Source organism: Callorhinchus milii, unplaced genomic scaffold (assembly GCF_018977255.1).
Source record: "Callorhinchus milii isolate IMCB2004 unplaced genomic scaffold, IMCB_Cmil_1.0 Scaffold13, whole genome shotgun sequence".
In the NCBI taxonomy this organism is placed as follows: Eukaryota; Metazoa; Chordata; class Chondrichthyes; order Chimaeriformes; family Callorhinchidae; genus Callorhinchus; species Callorhinchus milii.
In genome coordinates this window covers 7956851-7984157 of record NW_024704754.1, presented here as the reverse complement: position 1 = coordinate 7984157, position 27307 = coordinate 7956851, and the positions used below count along the sequence as shown (strand labels likewise).

Genomic DNA, 27307 nt, shown 5'->3' with positions numbered 1-27307 from the left:
TTTGCTCAGTTGCATGAATAATATTGGTTACTGAAACAGATTTAATTACACGTATGGGTGAGTTTGGTTTCAGGGTGGCATATGATTCATGTTCGTGATTGATAACCTGTTTGCTGAGTCTCAATAATCTGCTTCCAAACAATGTTAAATTGATATTGGAATTATAGTGACTCGGTTTGCTGAGCACTGGACTGGAGAAAGGGGAGAAAGGGTCAAATCTCAATGGGTGCACCCAAACCTCTTTCAAGGTTAACTAATGCTGTACCATGTCTTTTGGATATGCAGTACTGTATATCCTTTCAGCTTCAGAATTTAAATGAAAGATACTAATGTAGGGCTTCACGCTGGTAACCTTGCTATTATATAAATCTCAGGAGATTTCACGCACTATAAAAATAATAATAATCCTTGCATATTATACAGTACTTTTTCACTTCTTCTCGACGTCTCAAAGTGCTTCACAGAATAGACTGTAAAGTGAATTGACTGTATATTTGTGGGCGAAACATGGCAGTCAATTGCGCACAGCAGTGTCCCACAAACAGACGTGGATTGAAAATGACCAATTTATTAGTGTTTTTTATTATTTTGTTTTGGAGGGATTATTATTAGGCGTGTGGAGTGAGGAAACTTGCCCAAGGTTTCGCCCTGCCTGGAATTGAACTCAGGTGTCTCACTTGCAAGGCAAGTACTCTAACCACTGAGCTACAGGACTACAGGACTATAAGCAAACTCATGCTCAACCGGGCTGAGCTCTAAAGCAGGTTGCCATGCAGAAAGGTCAAATGGACGCATTCTATGCCCGGCTCCATTGGCTCCCCATCCCCCAGAGGATAGAGTTCAAAATCCATGTCCTCACTTTCAAAGCCCTCCACGGCCTTGCTCCTAACTATCTCTGTGTCCTGCTAACTTCATACTGACCTATCAACTCCCTCTGTTAAGTGGACTCTGGTCTTCTCCATGTCTCCCGCCTAGCCCGCCCCACCATTGTCAGACAAGCCTTTATGTACATACATATAAACTACATTTGTATAGCGCCTTTCACTTTGGGAGGACGTCCCAAGGTGCTGGATAGTTAGGGATTTGGACCCAAGCTGGGGGTCAGGATCAGGGATGGTAGGAGGGTGGCCGAAGGCTTGGTTGAAAAGGAGGGTTTTGAGACGTGTTAAAAGAGGCAAGAGTGGGAGCAAAGCAAAGGGATTGTGGGATGGAGTTCCATAGGATGGGGGCAGAAAGGCTGAAGGCCTGGCCGCTGATAGTGGAGCAGGCCAGGCAGGGGACATGTTGCCAGCCAGAGCCTGCTGAGCGGAAGGAGCGGACAGATTGACATGGGGTTAGCAGGTTGCAGAGGTAGGCAGGGGCAAGGCCATGGAGGGCCTTGAAGGCGAGGACAAGGATCTTTATTCTATCCCCTATGGGATGGGGAGCCAGTGGAGCTGGGTGAGAGTGGGGTGATGGCGATACAGAGTCTGGTGCAGGAGCAGACACGAGCGTCAGAGTTCTGGATGATCTTTATCTTGTGGAGGGAAGAATTGTGAAGGCTGACAAGCAGGGAGTTGACGTACTCGAGTCTAGATAATAATAATAATAATAATCCTTGCATTTGATATAGCGCTTTTCACATCGGGAGGACGTCCCAAAGCGTTTCACAGAACACACTGTAAAGTGAATTGACTGTATATTTGTGGGCGAACGCGGCAGCCAATTGCACACAGCAATGTCCCACAAACAGTCATGGATTGAAAATGACCAATTTATTATTGTTTTGTTTTTTGGGAGGGATTATTATTAGGGGTGTGGAGTAAGGAAACTTGCCCAAGGTTTCGCCCTGCCTGGAATTGAACTCAGGTCTCTCGCTTACAAAACGAGTGCTCTAACCACTGAGCTACAGGACTCCAAAGATGTGATGAATCCGAGGGTTTCGGTGGCCTGAGGGGTGAGGCAATGGTGGAGCAGGCGATGTTGTGGAGGTGGGGGAAGCCCGAGCGGGTCATGACATTGATGTGATGTAGAAAGGACAGTTGTGGGTCAAACAAGACACCTAGGTTCTGGATTGGCTCAGTGAGGTGGAGTGTGTATCCTTGGATAGTGATGCTGTCAGTGCCTGAGGTGTGGAGGCGCTGACCTGAGCCAATCATGAGGGCCTCGGTCTTATTGTTGTTCAGCTGTAGAAAGTTAGCTCTCATCCAGGACTTGATGCCTAACAGACATTCTGTCAGGACAGCAATGGTCCTGGGGTTGAGAGTGGAGGCAGAGAGCTTGAATTGAGTGTCATCTGCTTACATGTGGAAGTTGACCCTATGTCTGTAGATAATGTCATCAAAAGGAGCATGCAGATATTGAAGAGGAGGGGACCAAGGACAGAGCCCTGAGGAACGCCACACAAAATGGTGTGGGGGCTAGAGGAGAAGCCGTTTGTGGGGATGAAGTGGAGACGGTGTAAGAACTAGGATCCAAACCATGAAGGTTGAGGTGGAGCTTTTCTGCCCCCACTGCTTGGAACACCGTCTCACAGTCCAGTCCCTTTACCTCACTCCCTTCCTTGCCACCTTCAAAGCCCGTCTCAAGACTCTCTTCTTTGACTACGCTTTTGGTCACTCTCCAAACCCCACCCTCCTTGCCCTCCACCCCCCTTGATCCCAACCCCCAGTTCAGATGCAAATTGTTGACTGATCAATGGCTTGGGACATCCTCCCAATGTGAACGGTGCTATGTAAATGTAATTTGTTGTCGTTGTTGGTGTAGACATTGCAAACATAAACATTGAATTTGGAATGTGCAACAAATACCACATACTAAAACTTGCTGATATGTAACAATATGGAATTCCATAGCAATACCAGGCAGGAAGTCTTGTCAGGTTGGCATTGAAGCCAAGTTCTGAATACTAATTTAATGCTACACTGCTTTGAACGAAAATAATAGATAACAACAACTTGCATTTGTCCTTCATGCGGGGCAACATCTCAGAACGCTTAAAATAGGAAACAGCAACTGTTCTTAAATCATCTGCCTCACCAGGGTGTGGTTATAGCTTTATTAATACCACAAATAGAATACAGATATGAAATCACTATTCTTGTTACATTGGTGTAGTCTTTAATGGAATAGCTAAAGTAATCCCAGATTATTATTTCAAAACCAGCCAATGAAGTAACACCAGAGGGCATTAGCAAAAAATAAATCTGGAACACCTTTGAGAAAAATGCTTTAACTCAAAAACAAATGTTTGAAATAATCTTTTAAGGATGGTATTCGAGGCAAAACCAGCAGGGTGATTCACAATATAATTTGATGCCACAAAGGGAGAGTTAATGTACTATAAAGACAAGCTTCTTTTCTCATTTTGACATTTCTTATAATCTGCCTAATCAAATAACGTTTAATTACTAATACCAGTCATTTTTAAAGCGCAGAGTCCTTACACGGAGCCCTCCCGAAAGGAGTCCTCCCACAGGAGTCCTTCCAGATGAGTACAGATAAAGATGAAATGTCTATTTGTGTGTCTGTCTGTGTGTCAATCTACATTCCATATTAGATCCTTTGGTTGCAAGTGAAGCTGCAAAGGGTACAGCTAGTAGATAATAATAATAATCCTTGGACTTGATATAGCTTCTTATCACGTCACTGAGACGTATCAAAGCGGTTACATTATACAAAAGTTGCTGATCAGATTTTCAGCCGAACCGCTTCAACACAATCAGTGCAGAGCAGCTCTGTAATGGGCGCCAACAATCATTGACTGCTAAAACAGTGACTGGTTCAGTTTGTCTTTACAATAGGAAATCCTTGCCATGACTCCTAAAGCAAGACAACACCATAAAATGGAGAAAAAAGCAAACATGTCTGCACTTGCAGAAGTCGGAATACAAAAGGATCTTGTTATCTGACTTAGCAATACCACATTGTACAGTGGGTTTCATTGAAACATCATCGTGTTTAGCAACAAAAATAAAATTCAGAGAATAAAGAATACACATTGGACCTGTGCCAGACTTGCTACCAGCTATATAAGGTCTCAAAGGTTCTTGAAATTGTTGTCCTGTTACCTTAGTCACCAGTAGACTGGATCCCAATTATCAATTAAAAGTGTCTCAAAGTTCCATTTAAGAAGAGCAACTTATTTAATGCACCAGTAGCTCAATAAAGATAATCTATATTAGAGCAACATTTCGGCTATTATCAGCATATCCAAATAATCAAAAGAGAAGGGAGTTTCTCCCTGTGTCCTGACCAACAATTCCCCATATAGATAAAAGGGTTGAGCATTCACTTTATTATTGTTTATGTGCATATCTGGCTGCCATATTTGTCTATGAATACACAGTCACTACACTTCACCGAAAACTCTGTGAAGCATCCTGAGTTTCAATGTGGTAAAGCACGACAGCAATTGTAAGGATTATTATTATTAAAGAGACATGTGTGCTCCCAGCCCACGGCAATGTTATTTCCTGCTAACCCACCATCTTCTCTGAGCCACCTTTGTGCAATATGGAGTCCGATGTTCACAAAAACAGAAGTTGCAATTAGTAACTGAAATACCATGTGCAAACATTGCAGAGTCCTGTAGCATAGTGATTAGAGCACTTGCCTTGCAAACAAGAGAACCCAGGTTTGATTTCCAGCAGGTCAAAACCTTAGGCAAATTTCTTCACTCCACATGCCTGTTTACCTAGCAGTACGTAGGAATGTTAGTCGATTGGCTGATCACTTTGTGGAGCTAATAAACCCTCCAAAAAAAAGGACAATTTGAACAACAACAATAACAAGATTACATTTATATAGCGCCTTTCACGTCGGGAGGACATGCCAAGGCGTTGGAATTTCACCGACAAAATACAGTCAATTCACTTTACACTTTACATATGCTTCTGTGAAGCGCATTGAGACATCTCAACTCTGTGATAAGGCACTATATCAAATGCAAGGATTAATATTATTATAAACCAGATGCAATATAAGTCTGGTGATAACTGAATGGATACTGTGGTTTCTTTATGCGACCTACTTTTCTCTTACTATGCAGTTCTTTTCATCTCATTAATTTGAAAGCGCTATAACTCCTTGAACATGTGATTTCAATTACTTCTGCCTCCCACTGTTTCTAGATGCCGGCTGTGAGTTGCTTGCCTTGCACAAACGGATCATCTACATAGGCGCAAATTTGTTAGCTCAAATCTTGCAGCAACTGCAATGTCACAACAGCTGCTAGTCCGGTAGCAACCATTTACTTAGCACTTCACAAAGCACTGAAACTTTACTCTTTATTCATATAGATTAGATGTGACGATAAACTGTCATGATAGACATCATAGGAACATAGGAACGGGAGAAGGACATTCAGCCGCTCTAGCCTGTTCCTCCATTCTATTAGATCATGGCTGATCTATACCTTAAATTCAATGACCCACCTTTGCCATCAACAGAGAGTCCAGCAACGTGAGGAGGGATCTGAGTGAGGTGGAACAGAGTGAGAATTCTGTTAAGGAATTTGGGGAGAGTGGGAATTCAGTGCAGAGGGATAAAGAGGTGCATAATTATAAAATATATAATAGTTATATTAAATAAAATAAAATATGTCTCAGACTATGGCAGGGCAGCTGAGACCAGTTGCATGCACAATGTGTGTTATGTGGGAACTCCAGGATGCTTTGTGTGCCCTGGACAAACACGTGTGTAGGAAGTGCCTCCGGCTGCTCAAGCTTGAGCTCAGGGTTTCTGAGCTCGAGGAGAGGCTAGTGTCACTACATAGCATACAGGAGGCTGAAGAGTTCATGGAACAAATGTTTCAGGAGGTGGTCACCCCACAGCCACAGAGGGTTCAGGAGGTTAGTGAATGGGTGATCACCGGCATAGTAGGAAGGGGGACGGACAGTGCAGTATTCCCCTGAAACTGTGGTACAAACTGTTTCTCTGTACTGAATACCGGTCAGGGTGATGACACCTCTGGGGAGAGGAAACAAAAACAAATGGATGCACAGAGGGACACAGAGAAGAGTGTCAATGCAATTGTCATTGGGTCACAATGGGGAAAGGAGTAGAACGGCATTTCTGCAACCAAAGAGGTGACTCTCGCATGGTATGTTGCCTCCCTGGTACCAGAGTTATAGACATCACAGAATGGGTGCAAAACATTCTACAGGGGAAGAGGAACATCCAAAAGTTGTGGTTCATGTTGGGATCCATGATGTAGGGAAAAAAAGGACTGAGATCCTGCAGGGAGAGTATCAGAAGCTAGGGAAAAAGCTAAAGAGTAGAACCTCAAAGGCGGTGATCCCTGGATTACTCCCATTGCCTTTTGCAAGTGAGTAACAAAACAGCAGGACCAAACACATGAATCCATGGCTGAAGAAATAGAGCAAAAAGGAGGGCTTCAGGTTCCTGGAACATTGCGACCAGTTCTGGGGCAGGTGTACAAGCTGGATGGGTTACACTTGAACAGGGCTGGGACCAATGTCCTTGCAGGGAGGTTAACTACAACAACAACAAAATTACATTTATATAGCACCTTTCACGTTGGAAGGACGTTCCAAGGCAGACAGACAGAGTTTCAGACCTGAGCTGAGGGTCGGGGTGAGGGAGGGGGAGGGTGGGGGGGAAGCAGGGTAATCGAAAGCACGGTCGAAACGGAGGGTCTTGAGGTGGGTCTTGAAGGTGGTGAAGGAGGTGGCGAGACGGAGACACTGCAGGATGGAGTTCCAGAGGGTGGGTGCAGAGTGGCGGAAAGCCCACCTGCCGTTAGTGGGGCAAGCAAGGCGGGGGACGTGAAGCAGGACAGAGACCGCTGAGTGGAGGGGGCGAACAATATGGTAGGGGGTTAGGAGGTCAGAGAGGTAAGGGGGAACAACACCATTGAGGGCTTTGAAGGTGAGGACCAGAATCTTGAACTGTATCTTCTGTGTGATGGGAAGCCAGTGGAGTTGGGCAAGGATGGGGGTGATAGGGTCACAGAGCCTAGTGCGGGAGTTCTGGATGCAGCCCATGGAGGGAGGAGTTGGGGAGGCCAACAAGCAGTGACAAATACAAACTAGTACCTTAGGGACAGTTTTAAACTAATTTCAAGGGGCGAAGGGAATCAGCTGTAGCATCAGGGAGGAGAAACAAGTTACAAAGAGGGCTGGGAGAGACGAAGAGCAATGTAATAAGGTATAGTCCGGAAAAAGGAGGGATTAGACAGGGAGAAATGCAGAGCAGACTCAATCAGTCTTGCAGTGTATGTGCCTAAATGCACGGAGAGTGACAAATAAGATGGTGAGCTGTAGACTCAAGTTGCCACATGGGGTTATGATGTAGTGGCAATAGCAGAGACCTGGCTCAAACAAGGGCAGGAATTGGAGCTGAATATTCCTGGCTACAATGTCCTCAGGAGGGATAGGGAAAGAAAAAAAGGAGGGAAGGTGGCAATATTGATTAAAGACACAGTTATGGCCCTGGAAAGAGACAATGTGCTAGAGGGTCCAAAAACAGAATTTATTTGGTTAGAGTTAAGGAGCAGAAAATGAGCTGTGAGGTTTATACTATAGACCACCAAATAGTGGGAAGGAGATAGACGAGCAAATCTGCAAGCAGATTTCAGAAAGATGCAAAACCAATACAGCAGTGATAATGGGGGATTTCAATTATCCTAACACAGACTGGCACAGGAGTGAAAAGGGCAAGGAGGGGGAAGGATTCCTGAAATGTGTGCAGGATAACTTTCTGGATCAGTATGTTTCCAGCCCAACGAGGAAGAAAGCAGTGCTGGATCAAGTTCCAGGGAATGAAGTGAGGCAAGTGGAGCAGATTTCAATAGGAGAGCATCTGGACAACAGTGATCACAACATCATTAAGTTTAGAGTACTTACGGAAAGGGACAAGGAGCAGTCAAAGGTGAAGATACTCAACTGGAAGAGGGCCAAGATGAACTCAAAAGAAAGATTGGCAGGTAAAACAGCTAACGAGCAATGGGAAGCCTTCACGGAGGAGATAGTTTGGAGACAGAACAAAACATTCCCACTAAGGGGAAAATACAGAAGATAATCAAATAGAACATAGAAAATATAGAGGAGATCTGAAAAAGGAAATAAGAGGGGCAAAAGATTTCATAGGAAAAGATTAGGGGGTATCATAAAAGGGAACCCTAAGGTATTTTATAAGCATATAAAGATTAAAAGGTTAGTCAAAGGTAGGGTGGGTCCAATTAGGGACCAATGAGCAAATCCTCTTGTGGAGGCAGAGGGCATGGCTGACATACTGAATAAGTACTTTGCATCTGTCTTCACAAAAGAGGTTGTAGCCATGGCCACAGTATCGGAGGAGAGGGCGGAAACATTGGATAAGATAAGAATAAACGGAGAGGAGGTACTAAAAAGGTTGACGGTGCTCAAGGTAAATAAGTCACCCGGTCCGGACAGGATGCATCCAAGGAAGTAAGGGTGGAAATAACGGAGGCTCTGGCACAATCTTTCAATCCTCCTTGGACACCGGGGCGGTGCCAGAGGACTGGAGGGTTGCAAATGTTACTTCCACAACAACACCAACAGCAAGATTGCATTTATAGAGCGCCTTTCACGTCGGGAGGACGTCCCAAGGTGCTGGATAGTTGGGTTGGGACCCGAGCGGGGGGAAATGGTCAGGGTGAGGGGAGAGAAGGGAGGGAGCGAGGAGGGGGTAGAGAGTCGAGAGGGGAGCTGAAGGCACGGTTGAAGAGAAAGGTCTTGAGACCGACCTTGAAGGAGGAGAGGGAGGAAGCTGCGAAGGCACTGGGGGATGGAGTTCCAGAGCCGAGAGGCTGAGAGGCTGAAAGCCCGGCCACCGATGGTAGGGCGGTTAGGGCGGGGGATGTGGAGCAGACCGGAGCCAGAGGAATGGAGGGTACGGGCAGGTAAGTAGAGGGATAGTAGGTCGGAGAGGTAGGAGGGAGCAAGGCCGTGAATGGCCTTGTAGGTGAGGATGAGGATCTTGAATTCGATCCTCTGGGGGATGGGGAGCCAGTGGAGGCGAGCGAGGGTGGGAGTGATGTGGTCGCGAAGCCTGGTGCGGGACAGTACACGAGCTGCAGAGTTCTGAATGACCTGCAGCTTCTGGAGGGAGGTGGCGGGAAGGCCGGTGAGGAGAGTTCCCGTAGACCAGCCTTGAGGTGATAAAAGCTGTGTTTCAGTGTTTCAGCAGCATGAAGGGTGAGGTAGTGCCGTAGTCTGGCGATGTTCTGGAGGTGGTGGAAGGCGATACCAGTTGTGGCGCGGATGTGGGGAAGAAAGGACAACTCAAGTTCGAACAGAACACCGAGGTTCCTGATTGGATTTGAGAGGTGGAGAGTGCAGCCTTGGATGCTGATGCTGTCAGTGCCAGAGGTTCGGAGGCGCTGACGCGAGACAATCAGGAGGGCCTCGTTTTGCGCAGGTTGAGCTGAAGTAAGTTGTCTCTCGTCCAAGACTCGATGTCAGACAGGAAGGCTGTCAGAACATCGGTGGTCGTAGAGTTGAGGGTAGAGGAGGAAAGGTAGAGTTGGGTGTCATCCGCATACATGTAGAAGTTAACCCCATGTCTGCGGATGATGTCACCACAGGGGGAGCATATAGAGGGTGAAGAGGAGGGGACCGAGGACAGAGCCCTGAGGGACACCGCACGAGACAGCTGTAGGAAAAGCCGTTAATGGAAACAAAGTGAAGACGGTGGGAGAGGTACGACCTAAACCACTCAAGAACAGGGCCTTTCTAAGGTTGAGGTGGGAGGACAAGCGGTGGAGGAGGATCGAGTGGTCGACCGCATCAAATGCGGCCGATAGGTCGAGGAGGACGAGGAGGCAGAGGGAGCTCTGGTCGCAGATGGTCAAGATGTCATTGGTGACCTTGACCAGGGCGGTTTCTGTGATATGGGCAGTACGGAAACCCGACTGAAGGGGTTCAAATAATGAATGGGTGGAGAGGAAAGAGCGCAGCTGGGAGGCGACGACTCTTTCGAGAACCTTGGACAGGAAGGGGAGGTTGGAGCTGGGCCGGTAGCTTGATAGCTGTGACGCATCAAGGGAGGGTTTTTTTCAGTGTGGGAGTGATGGTGGCAGTTTTGAGGGGAATGGGAACAGAGCCAGAAGAGAGGGACAGGTTAATGATGTCTGTGAGAAGTGGGGCAAGGAGGTGGAGCTGGGAGATAAGGAGTGGAGTGGGAATGGGGTCCAGGGAGCAGGTGGTGGGTTTCAAGGACAGGAACAGGTTGGTGACGGAGGGTGGAGAAACGGGTTCGAAGGTGTGTAGGGGAGGATGGGTAGGAGTCGGAGTGTGGGAGGGAAGGGGTGAGGGATGGGTGGAAGTTGGAGGGGCAGTGACCGCGGAGTGGATTCCCTTGATTTTGGATTCAAGGAAATCCAGCATCTCCTCGCAGTGAAGGTTGGAGGAGATGACCTGCGTGGGGAGGTGGGGGGGATGGAGGAGTCAGGATGTGGTAGAGAACAGAAGCCTGGGGTTGTTCTTCGCCTCCAGGATTATCCTGGAGGAGAAGGACGACTTGGCCGAGGCTAGAGTGAAGCGGTAGGTTTTGAGGAGGTCCAGCCAGATTTGTCGGTGGACCGTTAGGCCAGATTTGAGGCAGGTGCGTTCAGTGGCCCGCACCTGGCTCTTTAGTGAGCGGAGGTGGGTGGTGAACCAGGGGGAGGAGCGAGATTAGGAGACAGTACGGGAGGTGATGGGGGCAAGAGTGTTGAGTGTGGAGGAGAGTGTGTTGTGGAGGAGGGTGAGAGCAGAAGAGGGGTCAGTGAGGGATGAAGGCCAGAGGGAGAGGAGTTCAGAGGACTCTCTGTGTTCCCTGTACAAAAAGAGACAGTAGGATCAACCCACGAACTACGGGCCAGTCAGCCTAACATCAGCAGTGTGGAAAACTTCTAGAGGCTATAATCCAGGACAAAATTAATTTTCACTTAGAAAAATATAGGTTAATAAAAGTCATCCAACACAGATTTGTTAAAGGCAAATCGTGTCTAATAAATCTGATAAGAGATTTTTGATGAAGTAACGGAAAGGGTGGATGAAGGTAGTGCAGTTTATATGGATTTTCAAAAGGCGTTTGATAAAGTTCCACATAAGAGACTTGTAAGCAAAACAGAAGTCCACGGTATTAAAGGGACAGTGGCAGCATGGATACAGAACTGACTGGGAGACAGAAAGCAGAGAGTGGTGGTGAATGGCTGTTTTTCTGACTGGAGGGCAGTGAGCAGTGGTGTCCCCCAGGGGTCAGTATTGGGACCACTGCTGTTTTTGATCTGTATAAATGACCTGGGCTTGGGTATAGGGAGTACAATTTCCAAGTTTGCAGATGATGCTAAGCTAGGAAAAGTAATAAACAGTGAGGAGGATAGCAGCAGACTGCAAGAGGACATAGACAGACTGGTAAAATGGGCAGACACGGGGCAGATGAAATTTAATGTGGAGAAAAGTGATGCATCTTGGGAGGATGAGCAGAGGCAATATACGCTGATGGTAGAATCTTAAAGGAGGTGAAGGAACAGAGAGACCTGGGGGTTCGTATAAGGAAATCTTTGACTGAACAAAAACAGGATTTGATCTGTGTCAGTGGCCTGTTCTGAGGCTAATAATATTGTAAATTCTGTGCAAAGAGTAAAGTATATTGAGCCTGTGTAAATACTTTGTGCACTATAACAACGTAGAAACAAGAAAAGCCTACTCAGTTTGCCCTGTAATTTAAGACACTAAAAAAGAATATTTTATCTTTAGCTTTTCTCTTAGCACGTTGATCTCAATCTGGAATCATTTATTTAGTCTCTTTCAGTCCTTTTTTGAGGGGAGGGGATTTGTATAGAGTCATAGAATGTTACGGCACAGAAGGAGGCCATTCGGCCCATTTTGACAGAGCAAGTCACTTTCACTAACCCCAATCACCAGCTTTCTCCCCATAACCCTACAAACCCGTCTTCCCCAGATACCTATCCAGTTCTCTCTTAAAAGCTGTTGTCGAATCGGACTTCACTACCCTTTCAGGCAGATCATTCCAAATTCAAACAACTCGCTGAGTGAAAACATTTCTTCTATCCTCCCCTCTGCTTCTTTTGGTAAATATCTTAAGATTGTGACCACGGGTCACAGACACACCTACCAGCGGAAACAGCTTTTCCCTATCTCGCCTGTCGAAACCTTTCATGATCTTGAAGACCTCTATCAGGTCCCCGTGTAACCTTCTCTGCTCTGATGGGAAAAGTCCTAACTTCTCCAGCCTGTCTTCATAGATAAAGTTCCCCATTCCTGGTATCATTCTCGTAAATCTCCTCTGCACCCTTTCCAGTGCCTTAATGTCCTTCCTGAAGTAAGGTGCCCAGAACTCGACGCAGTACTTCAGCTGAGGCCTAACCAGTGTTTTGTATAGATTAACCATAACCTCCCTACTCTTATACTCTATGCCCCTACTAATAAAGCTCAGTACACCAAATGCCTTTTTTACTGCCTTATCTACCTGCCCCGCTACCTTTAATGATTCGCTTACTTGAACACCCAGATCTCTCTGTACATTCACCCCCCTTAAGATTGAGCTACCAAGTCTATATTACCCCCTATCATTTTTCCTACCTAAGTGTATCACCTCACACTTATCCACATTGAAATCCATCTGCCACATGTCAGCCCATTCCACCATTCTGTGTATGTCTGCTTGCAGTTGGTTACAGTCCTCCTCACTATTTATTACCCAACCTAACTTTGTATCATCTGCAAACTTGGAAATAGTGCTCTCTATGCCCAAGTCCAGATCATTAATATATATTAAAAAGAGCAGTGGTCCCAATACCGATCCCTGGGGACACCACTGCACACCTCCTTCCATTTCGAGAAACACCCATTAACCACCACCCTCTGCTTTCTGTCACTCAGCCAGTTCTTAATCCAAACTGCCACTGTCCCCTTAATACCGTGGGCCTCTAATTGTTTTATTAATCTCTTATGCGGTACTGTGTCAAAAGCCTTTTTGAAATCCATGTAAATTACGTCCACCGCATTTCCCTCATCAACCCTCACAGTCACCTCTTCAAAAAATTCTATTAGATTTGTTAGGCAAGATTTGCCTTTAACAAATCCACGTTGGCTGTCTCTAATTACCTCATGTTCCTCTAAATAGAGATTTATTCTGTCCCGGATTATGGTCTCCAGTAGTTTTTCTATTTCCAAGTTAGGTTGACTGGCTTGTAATTTCCGGGTTTGTCTTTCCGCCCCTTTTTGTAGAGGGGGGTAACATTAGCCACTCTCCAGTCTCTTGGCACCACTCCTGTGTCCAATGAAGATTGAAATATAATGGCCAAAGCCTCCACTATTTGAACCGTATCTCCCACAGCAACCTTGGGTGAAACCCATCTGGTCCTGGTGACTTATCAATTTTGAGCCCAATCAATCTTTTCAGAACTTCCTCTCTGTCTGTAGTAATCTGATTATATAATATTATATAAAAACAATTTGGTCACTCAATCCACAACTGTTTGTAGGACATGCTGTTGCAATTGGCCTCCGCCTTTCACCCACAAAATGCAGTCAATCCACTTTACAGTGAACCCTCTGAAGCGTTTTGAGATGTCTCGATGACGTATAAGGCGCTAGATCAAATGCCTTGGGGAATCAAAGCAGAGCACAATAGGGCAAATGCAATGAAAAATGTGCGTCTTTGAAGCAGTCGTGTAGGTGATCGTGGACAGGATCTGTTCGTAAAGTTTGTCAGATCTTGAGGACAGAAATCAGGCATATAATATAATACAATAATCCTTGCATTTGATATAGCACCTTATCACATCTTCGAGCCATCTCAAAGTGCTTCACAGAATATACTGTAAAGTGAATTGACTGTATATTTTTTGGGTGAAATGCGGCAGCCAATTGCACGTTGCAGTGTCTCACATTAGTCGTGGATTGAAGTGACCAATTTTTTTTTGGAGGAAATTATTACCCCTGGGAAAGCAATTCGCCAATCAATTAACAACTGGGTTCCTACTTACATCTAGGTAAACAGAACCATGTGAAGCAAGGAAACTTGCCTAAGGTTTCGCCATTCCATGGAATCGAACCCGGGTCCTCTCGCTTGCAAGGCTAACCACTACACTAGAGGACTCCACAAAGGTCAAAAAGGGTTCCAGCTCCCAATGCTTATTTAATGACAATTGATGCAATGTGCACATATGCAGACATAACTGCAGAAAGTTTGAGCAAGGAGGAAACTGTGATGTCCTCCTTGCTCAAATAGACAGTGTTGGACTTGAGTGTGATACTGCAGAGCTGTCAGTGCCTATGGAACCATCTATTTAAGAAACGGCTTGATGCTGTGATGGGAGGATGGGACAGTGAGCATTCAGGAAGGATGAGATCAGATGGACTGAAGGGCCTTCTTCATCTGAACCCATCTTGTGACCTTGTAAAATATCCCTATGTGAATCATTGTAATGGTGTCCAATAACCGCTAAGTAATTCACTGAGTTAAGGGTTTAAAGGTCTTAGACAAGCATTTTGATCCTAAATATTAGTCTCGGCTGCTCTGTATATTTGACATGTGATAATGTTCACCCTGATTAGTAAATGATCGTGTTAATTGTGTGGCAGTGGCCCATCTTTGGGGAGATGAAAATGTCTTATTAATTCAGCATTTTCTGAACACGTCATTCCACCGAAAGGTGTGTATAAATGCAAGTTGTTGTTGTTGGTCCCTCAAAACTGTATTATAGTAGATATAAAATTCTGGTCCGGTAATCTAGCATTTTTTGTTTTTAAATACAGATTTACCTTGTGAGCCCACATTCATCCTCATAATACATCTGAACTATATAACATTAGTCTCTATTACAAGACTTAGTGATCTTGCTTTGCCCTTTGTTGCATTATTTCCTATGTCTAATATTGAACATTGGAGCAGTACATGCCTTGTTATAACCTTGGATGCCAAAGGCTACTTTATTATATGAAGGTAAAAGATCCTTATTTTATTGGTTATTTTCAAGATAAGTTCCTAATTTCATTACCAAATATGAAAAAAGAAAGATAGCTAACATAAAAGATTGCTTTCGAAAAAGGATTTTAAAAGAATGCACAATGAACAAACTAAAAATAATATTTCTGCACGACATAGTTGGAAAAAAACCACTCAATAAGACTTGAAGTTGATTGTAAATATTGATATAGCTAACATGATCTGCTTGGGTTTTTCTGAGAACAATTACATGTATTTGCCATGTAAGTGCTACAAGTCTTGCTCTATTGATGCAAACCTAAATTAATTGTTCTGGATCAAATGGATGGATCTTCCATTAGAGGACTCCAGTGAGTTAAGTTTCACTCGCATCACATCAGGTTTGGCTTTACAATTTACAAAGTAATAGATATGCCAGCTACACGTCAATATTTAAGCATCCTTTTACTTTGTTTGGGGAATAATTGCTGGAATGTAAAACAAAATGTAATTGCCAAAATCAGTTATAATTGTATTGCTTTTTAAAAAGAAAACAATTGTTTTATTCTTTATTTGCCACTAGTTTAAAAACGAGCATAGAATTTTATAAAGATCAATTCATTCAGGAATACTTTGAACACCTATTGCCAAATGCAACTCAAAAGTAACCATGTTAAATTATAATGATAATAATAATCCTTGCATTTGATGTAGCGCTTTATCTGGTAGAAACATCTTAAAACACTTCACAGGATATATTGTAAAGTGGTTGACTGTATTTTGTGGGTGAAATAGAGCACCCAATTGAGCCAGGTGGGTACTACAAACAGTCGTGGAGTGAGTGACCAAATTGTTGTTGGATTTTTTGGAGAGATTAATATGCCCAGAAAGAAATCCCCCAATCAAATAACAGCCAGGTTCCTACTTACTTCTAGGCGATGGAGTAAGGAAACTTGCATAAGGTTTGCCTGGGAATCAAACCCAGATCATCTTGCTTGAGAGGAGAGCTCGCTAACCACTAAGTTACGCGACTCCACATACGAGAAATCTAGTACAATTTACCTTCACTGCTTCTGAGCTCTTATGAAAAAAAAGTGATAAATGATCCAGCCACCACCAACAATCTTTTTTCACACGTCTCCACAATCTTAAACCCCTTTTAAAATCGAACAGTGGGAATCAAAGCAGAGTAGAGCACAATATACTAGGGCAAATGTAATGAAAAATGTGTATCTTTGAAGCAGTCGTGTAGGTGATTGTGGACAGGATCTGTTCATAACGTTTGTCAGAATCTTAAGGACAGAAATCTGGCACACACCTATTAATCTCTCTTGCAGGGGCTTGGAATCTGACAGCTTCACAGAAGTTCAGGGTTGTTGTGACTATCAAAGACACCAGTAGAGATGCTGAATTGTGTCTCCAAGGTTGTTGGTGGCACAATTCAGTCACTGATCCTCCCAAATTCCTTGCCCTCCTTATGCACTGGTCCTCAGACATAGCAAATGACGTGGCATTTACAGTACATCTGAGCTGAGTAACTTCACATACTCATACTGCGTCTTCTATGGTGGGGTAATTCTCGCTAAAGTCCCTTCGCATCCACAATGAAGCAAAGGGAGCGATTCCCAACAGTTACCACAATAGTAGCAACACCAGAAGAGCAGGAACATGGCAAAAACAAGGACATATTTCTGCATCTTGAATTTGCACAAATTTAGTCCTGTTAAAGTGACTACATAGAATCAAACCACCAAATTAAAAAGGATGCTTTCTTCACTTTATTGGCTGACTGGGACATTGTTGTACCAAAATTGGCTTCTGCCTTCACCAGCAAAAACACTGTGAGGTGTTTTCATGTGATAAGATGCTTTGTTAAATGCAGAATTATGATTCTAAGCGTATGCATTTTTTAAGCTAATGTTATTTCTGAAAATAACATCTGTTGCAATTTCTTTTCGTTAAGATTTCTTTTTAGGTGAAACAGGAAGTCATTCTGTGGAGTCACAGGGTTGCTCAATAGGTTGCCAATATCATTTCACTGCTGGGATCTGCATCCAAATTTAACCCAGGCTAATGGGCTAAAAGCTTCATCACACACACACACACACACACACGTGTACATATAGATATATTATTATAGATATATTATTCCATCAATCTATCTCTAGAATTTCGGTGGGATGCCTGGAATTCTCAGTTTGGATCCTCTTAAGCGTGGTGATGGGTTTCCGCATGTGTCAGACACCCGCTGACCAAAAAAAGGGTCCTAAGTGATCAACTTTAATTGCTTGTTCATATTATGCTTCCCAAATGATGTATCAGCTCTATGAAAGGGCAATGAAACTGTTTGAACCAGTATAAATCTAAAGGAAATGAATCAGACAACTCTGCTTCAATGTCTGACAATACTAGAAGCTTTGTTGACTAGCTGCGAAACATACTATATTCTCTAGAATACAGAAGAATTAGAGGGAATCTTAAAGAAACCTATAAGATCATCAAAGGGCATGATAGAGTAGATAGTGGGAGATTGTTTCCCCTGGTTGGAGAAACTAAAACCAGGGGTCACAACCTTAAAATCAGAGGCAGCCCTTTCGCACTGAGTTGAGGAAGAACATCTTCACTCAAAGGGCGGTGAATGTATGAAACTCACTACCCCAAAGGGCTGTTGACGCTCAGTCCTTGAACATATTCAAGACTGAGATAGATAGATTTCTTATTGCAAAAGGTATTAAGGGATATGGGGATAAGGTAGGGTCAGGTTATTAGCTGGAGTTAGATTAGAAGATCAGCCATGATTGAATGGCGGGGCAGGCTCGAAGGGCCGAATGGCCTACTCCTGCTCCTACATGGAGTCCTGTAGCTCAGTGGTTAGAGCACTCGCTTTGCAAGCGAGAGACCTGAGTTCAATTCCAGGCAGGGCGAAACCTTGGGCAAGTTTCCTTACTCCACACGTCTAATAATAATCCCTCCAAAACCAAAAACAATAATAAATTGGTCATTTTCAATCTACGACTGTTTGTAGGACATTGCTGTGCGCAATTGGCTGCCGCGTTCGCCCACAAATATACAGTCAATTCACTTTACAGTGTGTTCTGTGAAGCGCTTTGGGACGTCCTCCCGACGTGAAAAGCGCTATATCAAATGCAAGGATTATTATTATTATTATTACATGTTATGTTATACTGTAATATTATTTCTCGTAAAATAAGTGCTCTTTAATGTAGTAATAACACTGCTGTGATTTTTTAGTACAAAAGAAAGGTTGAAATGAAAGCTTGAGGGAAAAGAATCAACTGTTTTGACTCCATTCTTCAAGGATCATAGGCTTGTAAGCTTCATAAGCCTTATGCAATATATATCCAAATCCTTCTGGACATGATGATTTTTACTTAACACTGATATTGTATGAAGGTTCAACCACATAATACAGCTCTCCTGCAAGGAGCTAACGTCTGACCGGTTTCATACTTAGTCAGTGACAAACATTTATTTTGGTGTAAGTTATTAAAAGTCTCTGTTTCATTTGGCATTTTGTTCCACTGATGCATCGCCACGCCACCTCTCACCAGACAACACATTGCAATGCAGACTTCCAAATTGTTTCAAATGCAAAGCCGCATTGTGTGTTCAGCAGAAGGAACTACGGGAGTGGTGCATCCAACATAGAAGATGGACAGACTGCTATGTTTCAGCTATCAACCCAACTGAGTGCAGGCCACACACACTCTACAGGATGGACGTATAATGAAATGGTTAGTCTCATCAATATTAAACTTGTAGTCATGGAGATGGGAACAAAAATACATGATTACCGAGTCACACAGACACACTTAATCGAATGTCAAAGCTGACTACTCCACAGTCAATCTATCCCAAGAGTTCTGATGTATGCTGACGTGATTTAGCTACTAATTAGGTGTCAATGACCATACAATTATTCTTATAGTTAGAACATTTAATTCCCATTTAAGGGAAAACAAACGCAGCAGCATGAAAAAAAGAACTTTGCACTGAAATCATCCACAAAATACAGTTAATACACTTTACAGGAAATCCTGTGAAGTGCTTTGAGACATCTTGATGACATGATAAAACGCTATATCAAGTGCTTTTGTGACCATCTTAATTTTAAATGTTCCACCAAATTTTCCACTTGGGCACCACTAGAATGGAAATGGACTATTCCTGAAACATCTCCCACAAACTTTAATGCGTATCAGATCGAAAGTAAAATAAAGAAAAGGATTTGGAGGATTTTCTCAAAAGGTCAAAGTATATAGGCTTGAACTTAGCGTGAAGTACAGAAACATGCATTCAAAACTAGAACAAGCCACAAGCCAGACAAGGAGTCTAATTATGCAAGCAATCATTTGAGACATAGCATTAAACTGGGGCTAGATAACTTATTTTTAAGGAAGGAACAAAATTCACCATAGAATTAATTTATCAGTCAGTAGGTTTAGAGGAAAATTGGCTTTTGGAGACAACCTCATTAAAAATGCTTTTTAAAACCTTCCACAATATCTAACCCCATGCAGCCCACTTAAGATCATCTCAGGTCAAGCAAATTCTAATGACCACTGAAATGGCCCCAACACTTTGGGACATCCTCCCGATGTGAAAGGCACTCTATAAATGTAATTTTGTTGTTTTTGTTGAAATGACATACATTGTCTGCTTGTATTACTGCTTCCTTCATACACTATACTAACCACCAACAATACATCTCGGCAAATGGTTTCTCCTCCTGCCCCCGCCCAGTCACCTGCGGGGTACCCCAAGGCTCCATCCTTGACCCCCTTATTTTCCTCATCTACACGTTCCCTCTCGGAAATGTCATCCACAGGCATGGGGTTAACTTCCACATGTATGCGGATAACACCCAAATCTACTTCTCTTCCAGCTGCAACTGCACTGATGTCCTGTCAGCTTGTTTGACGGACATCAAGGCCTGGATGGGTGCAATCTTCCTGCATCTGAATGTTTTTTGGCTCCTGTCAACGTCTTCCCTCCTGCGGGTCTGAACTCCTCAACCTCCCCGGTTGACTCACTGAATCCATGTGCAACTTAGGTGTCAGGTTCGATCGCTAGCTTTCCTTTCTACCCACATACATTCTCTGACCAGGACCGTTTTTTTCCACCTCCACCATATTGTTCTCCTCCATCCATACCTCACAACTGATGCAGCTGAAACCCTCATCCATGCCTTCATCACTTCCCAGCGCACAATTCCAATGCCCTCCTCGCTGGTCTCCCCAGCTCCATCATACACCAAATTCAATTCATTCAAAACCTTCTCCTCCCAGGTTTTCACCTACACGACAACAACAACAACTTGGATTTATATAGCGCCCTCCACGCTGGACAGAGTCTCAGAGCACTTCACATAACGGATCCTGGGGCCGAGCCAGGGGGAGAGGGAGGAAGGAGAACAAAGGCACGGTCGAAAAGATCTTCAGCCGAGACCTTAAAGTGGGAAGAGAGGGGGCAAGGTGAAGGGAGTGAGGAAGGGAGTTCCAGAGCTTCGGGGCATAGTGGCTGAAGGCATGGCCGCTGATGATGGAGCGGAGGACTCGTGGAAAAGGAGGAGGCCAGACCTGGTGGAGCGTAGGGAATGGGCACTTTGTGAGAGGAGGTCAGAGAGGTGGGGGGCTGCAGAGGAGTGGAGGGATTTGAAGACAAGGGTGAGGATCTTGAAGTCAGGCTGTGTGGTCATGGCTGGGATGGCAGTGGAAGAGAAGGCTTTGGTACCCACATCACACCAGTCCTTGCCAGGCTCCACTGGCTCCCAATTACTGAATGGATTGATTTCAAGATTCTCTCACTCATTTTCAAATCCATTCATGCCCTCGCACCTCCCTTACCTATCTGATTTGCTTATCCTCCACTTCTCCACTCGCTGCCTCCACTCGGCTGGCTCCAGCCTCCCATTCGTCCCTCATCCCCTCCACTCCACCATCTGTGGCCGTGTCTTCAGCCACTACACCCCAAAGCTCTGGAACTCCCTCAAGCCCTCCACTTTGCCCCCTCCCTCCCCACTTACAACTCCTGCCTAAAGACCATCCTTTTTTGATCGTGCTTGCGGTCACCTCCCTCTCCCCCTGGCTTGCGGTCAGACTCCGTAGCTGTCAAGTGCTCCAGGATGATACCTCGCATGAAGGGCGCTATATAAATGCAAGTTGTTGTTGTGCTACAATTTGTCAAACAAAAGCATATTCATCCCAAAGTACTCTGATATTTTTCAGACATAATTGGGAATTGTTGGGGTTTACTGGCAGACTTCAGATGAAGTGCACTCTACTGGATTTTGCAGTATATCTATTACAGGATTTTAGAAGGAGCTTAGGGTAGTTTATAATTAGCAATTCTGAGAGGACACAAAGAAACCTTTTTTGCTCAAAAATATATTTTTTGCATATGTTAAATAAGGGCATTAAATATTTTGTCTCTATCCTCCCCCAACATATTCTTTGAACTTTAGTACAGAAAATTGATAAAAATTAACGGGTTCTTGGAAATGTACAGCTAATGTACACCTGCAGCTTTAAATATTGTCGTGAATAATTAGATTTTCACGAATAAGCTGATATTAAAATAAATAATCGTTATATTTGATACAGGGCCTTTCAAGTAGGGAGGACATCTCAGAAATCTTCAGAGGATAAAGTGCAGTATTTTGTAGACAAAAACAACTGTAAAACAGCTGATACACAATACCAATTATAAAGAAGAATTTGCTTTGACCACAGTGTTGTAATATTTGATGAATTGTTACATCTGACAGTGCAATACCACTGAGTAATATGTAATATTTTACATTTTTAAAAACATGTCTTAAAATGTTCAAACCATGCTTATGTTTAAATAAGTAATTTCCCCAACCTTTCATGCATTTAGATATTCTCCATATTGTCAAAGAGTAATAAGTATCCAGTGTATATAAATGTTATTGTCTACACCATTATTTTCTTTGATGATCCTGTATGCCACATTACAATTGGTTTGTAGTTCCAGAGTTAAATGCATCATTGTTTCTGCTTTAATAATACTTGCATTATGATAGAGTGCTTTTCATGTCTTCTAGACGTCTCAAAGTGCTTCACAGAATACACTGTAAAGTGAACTGATTGTATAAAGCAGAAGTGTGAAAAAAAATCAGTAGTAGATAAGATAAATAATAATAATCCTTGCATTTGATATAGTGCTTATCATGTCGTTGAGACGTCTCAAAGCGATTCACATTGTAAAGAATCCAAAGAACTATCCCCCAACTTACCTGCCCGTACCCTCCGTTCCTCTGGCTCCGGTCTGCTCCACATCCCCCGCCCCAACCGCCCTACCATCGGTGGCCGGGCCTTCAGCCTCTCAGCCCCGAGGCTCTGGAACTCTATCCCCCAGTGCCTTCGCCGCTTCCTCCCTTTCCTCCTTCAAGGCCGGTCTCAAGGCCTTTCTCTTTGACCGTGCCTTCAGCTCCCCTCTCGACTCTCTACACCCTCCTCGCTCCCTCCCTTCCCTCCCCTCACCCTCACCATATCCCCACTGCTCGGGTCCCGACCCAACTGTACAGCGCCTTGGGACGTCCTCCCGACATGCAAGGCGCTCTATAAATGAAATCTTGTTGTTGTTGTAAAGTGGATTGACTGAATTTATTTTTTAAAAATGCAGCTGACTATTCTCAATACTTTCTGAATGCACACTTACGAATACACTAATTTGCAATATTTTATGAATGTTAATCAAGATTTCTAATTTAGAATATGAGTATTCCATGTTCATTGTCCCTCGGGATATAAGTAGGGAATTACGTTTTCAATTCAATTCTCATTAATAGAATGTGCAAATGACATATGAGAAAATGATGCATTGAGATATTTTGAGTTGAGGTAATTATACTAAGAATACAAATCCGGTAATAGGGCAAACATTTTCCCATCATCTTAGCTTTTATTTCCTACATATTCAAATTCTCTTCCTCCCCGACCCCCCAAAAATTAAATGTCTCTTCACCTCATTGTTTTTCACAGGATGTTGCTGATGCAAACGAACTGCTGTGGCTGTCTGGATTAACATTCACTTCATTTCTAGTTAGTCTCAAGCTGTAAAGAGCCACTATATTCATACTATGAATATCAACAAGCAGAGAGACTCTGATATACCTTCTGGTTTCTTATATCAAATGTATTCTGAATAACATTTTGCCTTGATTCATTTCACATTTGACACTATTTTGTTCGCTTAACAGTTCTCCAAGTTGCATGAAGCGTTCCTAAAATTAATCATTGATCTAAATGAGTATCAGTTGCACTAAATGGCAATTTGCCTCCTTACCACAGTGAACGTTACATTGATGATTTCACATAACATGATGTGAGATGGGAATTAATTGACAATAAATGTTTACTATGGTATGACACACTCCTGTTTCGCCCCCATCCTTCTTGATCATATAATAACAACAACAAAATTACATTTGTATAGCGCCTTTTACTTCGGGAGGACATCCAAAGGCACTAGAATCGAATGCTATAATCGAATAATAATAGCAGAAAGTCGCATTATTATAATAATAATAATCCTTGCATTTGATATAGCGCCTTATCATGTCTTGTTATTTCATATAAGATTGCAACACATTTAGGACAAGCTATAAAATAGATAGCTACAATTAAATTCTGCTAGGCATATTGAAATACTTTTGCAAATACTCATCCCAGCTGCCATGAAAACACTTTACCTTCCATTGATCAATCATATGTCAGGACTCTAATTAACCATGGCTATTGTCTACCTTGTTCACCTTGATGGATTAGTAAATATTTTCAGTTCCACATCCATTATGGAACAGATTTCACTGCTACTCATTGAAAGTAACCAATATGTGATGCAAAAATAGCAATAGCTTCTTCTGTCAATTCTCAGACTGCCCTTAACAATGTGTTATGGGAAATGCAAATGTTATCATAGGCCATCTCCAGATGGTTTCTTCCTTCAGTTTCCAAGTGGAAACAATCCAATTATTTGCTTAGTGGGTTTATAATAATAAAATAATAATCCTAATATAGAACCTTATCACATCTTCGAGACATCTCAAAGTGCTTCACAGAACATACTGTAAAGTGAACTGACTGTATATTTTGTGGGTGAAACGCGGCAGCCAATTAATTGTGCACAGCAGTGTCCCACGAACAGTCATGGATTGAAGTGATCAGTTTTTTAAAACTTTTTTGAAGGAATTATTACCCCCGGAAAAGTGATCGACTAACAACCGGGTTCTTACTTAGTTGACTTGGGACTGTCAATCATCTTGAAGGACTGAAAGACTGTTTTGATCTTTCCAGTGATATGATTTATACAGCTAAAGTAATAGACATTATTGAAACATACAATTATATAAAACTCTTTTAATTAAAAAAAAGCATTTACTTAAAGTAAATGCAATGATTTTTTTTAGTATAGGTATAACTTTACACTGAACATCCCCATGGATAAATTCAAACAGCCTATTTGAATTTGCCATTCGATAACCATTGAAAATGTAATCTTTGTGGGATGCTTAAGGTGTGCGTGGACTGATCTGATTGGGATAAGAATTCTGGAAAATTAGATTCAAATCCTGTAGTTATTTGATCTTTTGATGCAGATAACACATCCGTGGAATCACACTCCATCTCACTGACCCAGTCAGGAACCTAGGCATCTTGTTTGACCCTCCTTCTTACCCCACATCTGTGCCATGACTCGCTCTGTCACCCCCCAATCCCGCGCACACACCTCCAAAACATCACCCAGCTCTGCCACTGCTTCACCCTTCAATCCCCAAAACCCTCATCGACAAATTCATCACATCTAGGCTCAACTACACCAACTTCCTGCTTGTCGGCCTTCCCAACTCTTCCCTCCATAACCTGCAGATCATCCAGAACTTTGCACTTTGAGTCCTCTCCTGCACTGGACTCTGTGACCCCATCACCCCCACCTTTGCCTGACTCCATTGGCTCCCCATCCCTCAGAGGATAGAGTTCAAAATCTTTGTCCTCGCCTTCAAAACCCTCCAAGGCCTTGCCCCTTCCTACCTCTGTGACCTGCTAACCCCTTACCAACCTGACCGCTCCCTCCGCTCAACAGGCTCCTGATCCCAACCTCCCACCCCGAAACCCCCGCCCCCGCTCGGGTCTAAATCACTGACTGTCCAACGCCTTGGGATGTCCTCCTGACATGAAAAGCGCTTCACAAATGTAATTTGGATTTATCTTGTATAACATAACTGGATCATTGTGGGAAGGATTGAGCTCCTGGCTGATGCTATGCTTTCAGCCCTCTGTTGGTTGGTATTGCAGTAATAATAATCCTTGCACTTCTGATCTGAGGAGTTTGATCTGCCCTCACACAGAGGAAGTGGAGATACTGGAACTCAGAGCTCACTTGAGCACCTGGTCACTTGGCTCAGTCAGGCTTGTCCTGCTGGAGAGGCCATCCGGTCACCTGACTTGCTCGGGTGGTCGTGAAGACATGGTTCAGGTTTGCATTGTCCTTTGACAATTTGGGGCCAAGAATAAATGGGGGTATTGGGGCTCATCTGTGGGGGAAACCCTTGTTCCCAGAGTGGAATGTTTTGGTCTAATTCGGTTAATGGGGGTGATTAGGCCTAACCTCGCTCAGCAATAATTTTTTAAAAAATGTTATTTAAAATTCTAAAACTTCAAACAAAAAGAGAGATATACAGGCAATGCAAAGGTAGTGAAACCTGTCTTATAAGTTGCTTCTTCTGTAGTGACTGCAATGCCAAATATCATTTACTTTCAAAATAATGGTTCGCACTTAAACCTGTATTAGTGCCTGTCTCTGATCATCTGTTAAAGATAATAGAAATCTCACCAAAAGCAGAATTTTCACTAGTAAGGCGACAATTTATAACCAGTTGAACTTTTGGAAAATAAATGGTGTTTCACAATTGCATCACTATTTTCTCATTTAAACTGGAAGTGGGTTGAGTGTATACAGAGTGATTCTTGTCTACAGAGAAACGCAATGAAAGTTTCTATTCGTAGAAGTTTTTTTATTTTTCGTCACAAGTTTTTTTTATTATTAATTTTATAAATATTATTTTCTGGGTGGAGCAGAGAATAAGATGTCCCTGTGGAGTAAACATGTAGGCAATGTAATTTCCTGCAGAATTGGATGCCAGATTCCCTCCAGCATTAGTCTGCTTCATAAGTGGTTCACTTTCAAATACACAGTGCCTCACCCAAACAGCTCATTTTTTGTATTATTTACACTAAGAAATTAAAACGATAAACATATTCATCTGTTTGAAAACAAAAACTAATCTGAAATGAATTTCATAGCAAATACTCATACTGTAATATAAGCAATTGGTTGCACCATGGGATTATATATAAAATACGTTTTTTACTTTCATTGCATGAAAATGCAATCTCTTAAAAATCCATCCCTTGAATATGAGACAGTACATTTTAAAAGTCTATAAGTCTTTGAATGAATCGCTTTCCAAATATGTTTTACTTTAATATTGCAGGTTTTTAAAAAATACTGTTTGTGATTTAAATTTGATTTTTTTAATTACAAAAATATCATTCAGGACCTGAATATGAGACCGAATGTGGTTGTTTTTTTGCGGGGGGATGAAAAAAAATTCAGGATCATTCTTTTGTTTGTTTATGCCTTAAAAAAGGGTGTATGGTCTGCCATTATTAATAATATGACATCGGGAATAGTGTTGAAATATTTCTTCTGCTTTTTCCAAAAAAAGGGGGGAAACGATGTTTTGGCACTGCACAGCACTGCAGAGCTCTTTTTCACAGAGGAAGCAATTTTGTTCCTTTAATCCATTCTGTGAATTCAATCATTCCTCTTTCCATACCAGGATTTAATGGGAATGAGGTTGGCTTTCAGACATGTTGCCAGTCAGTAACTGTCTGGAGTGTTTACCTTAAGCCTTTCAGAAACACCGTCATTGAAGCTGATGGTGAACTCGGCGATCTTCGGTACTCTCAGTCTCCCTTTGTTCTTTTGATCGGATTGGAACTCAGTTCTTGTTTTCACCACAACCTACAGAGCAAACACACACCGCGGGGCCGTCACAGGGCTGAGCTTCAAACTCCTGCCGTTCAGGTTAGCTGTAATCATGCCTTGGAATTATTTTTGTGCCCTAATTTAAATTATAATAATCCTTGCATTTGATACATTATACATCGTTAAGACATCTGTATGCACAGTATACCGCCAGTTTTATTTCAGAAAATTCTGTTTGCATTAATTCTCTACCACGAAATTATGTTGCGAGACAGCGACATTGGTGACTGCAAATGTTCTCTTACCTTGTTAACGTGTTAATATTAAAGGGTTTAATATTAGTTGATAAATTCTGAAATGCGTCTGG

The 27307-nt window shown here is 43.0% G+C and overlaps 1 protein-coding gene across 3 annotated transcripts in view; it reads right to left on the bottom strand.

Moving 5' to 3' along the window:
* The window catches only part of nsg2 (neuronal vesicle trafficking associated 2), a 34131-nt gene that overhangs the window by 5189 nt on the left and 1635 nt on the right, over nt 1-27307 (bottom strand). For all 3 annotated transcript variants that reach the window (XM_007906640.2, XM_007906639.2, XM_007906641.2), the window contains exon 3: nt 26857-26976. In XM_007906640.2, coding sequence (XP_007904831.1) covers nt 26857-26976 — 120 coding nt within the window. The remainder of the gene's footprint in view (nt 1-26856; nt 26977-27307) is intronic.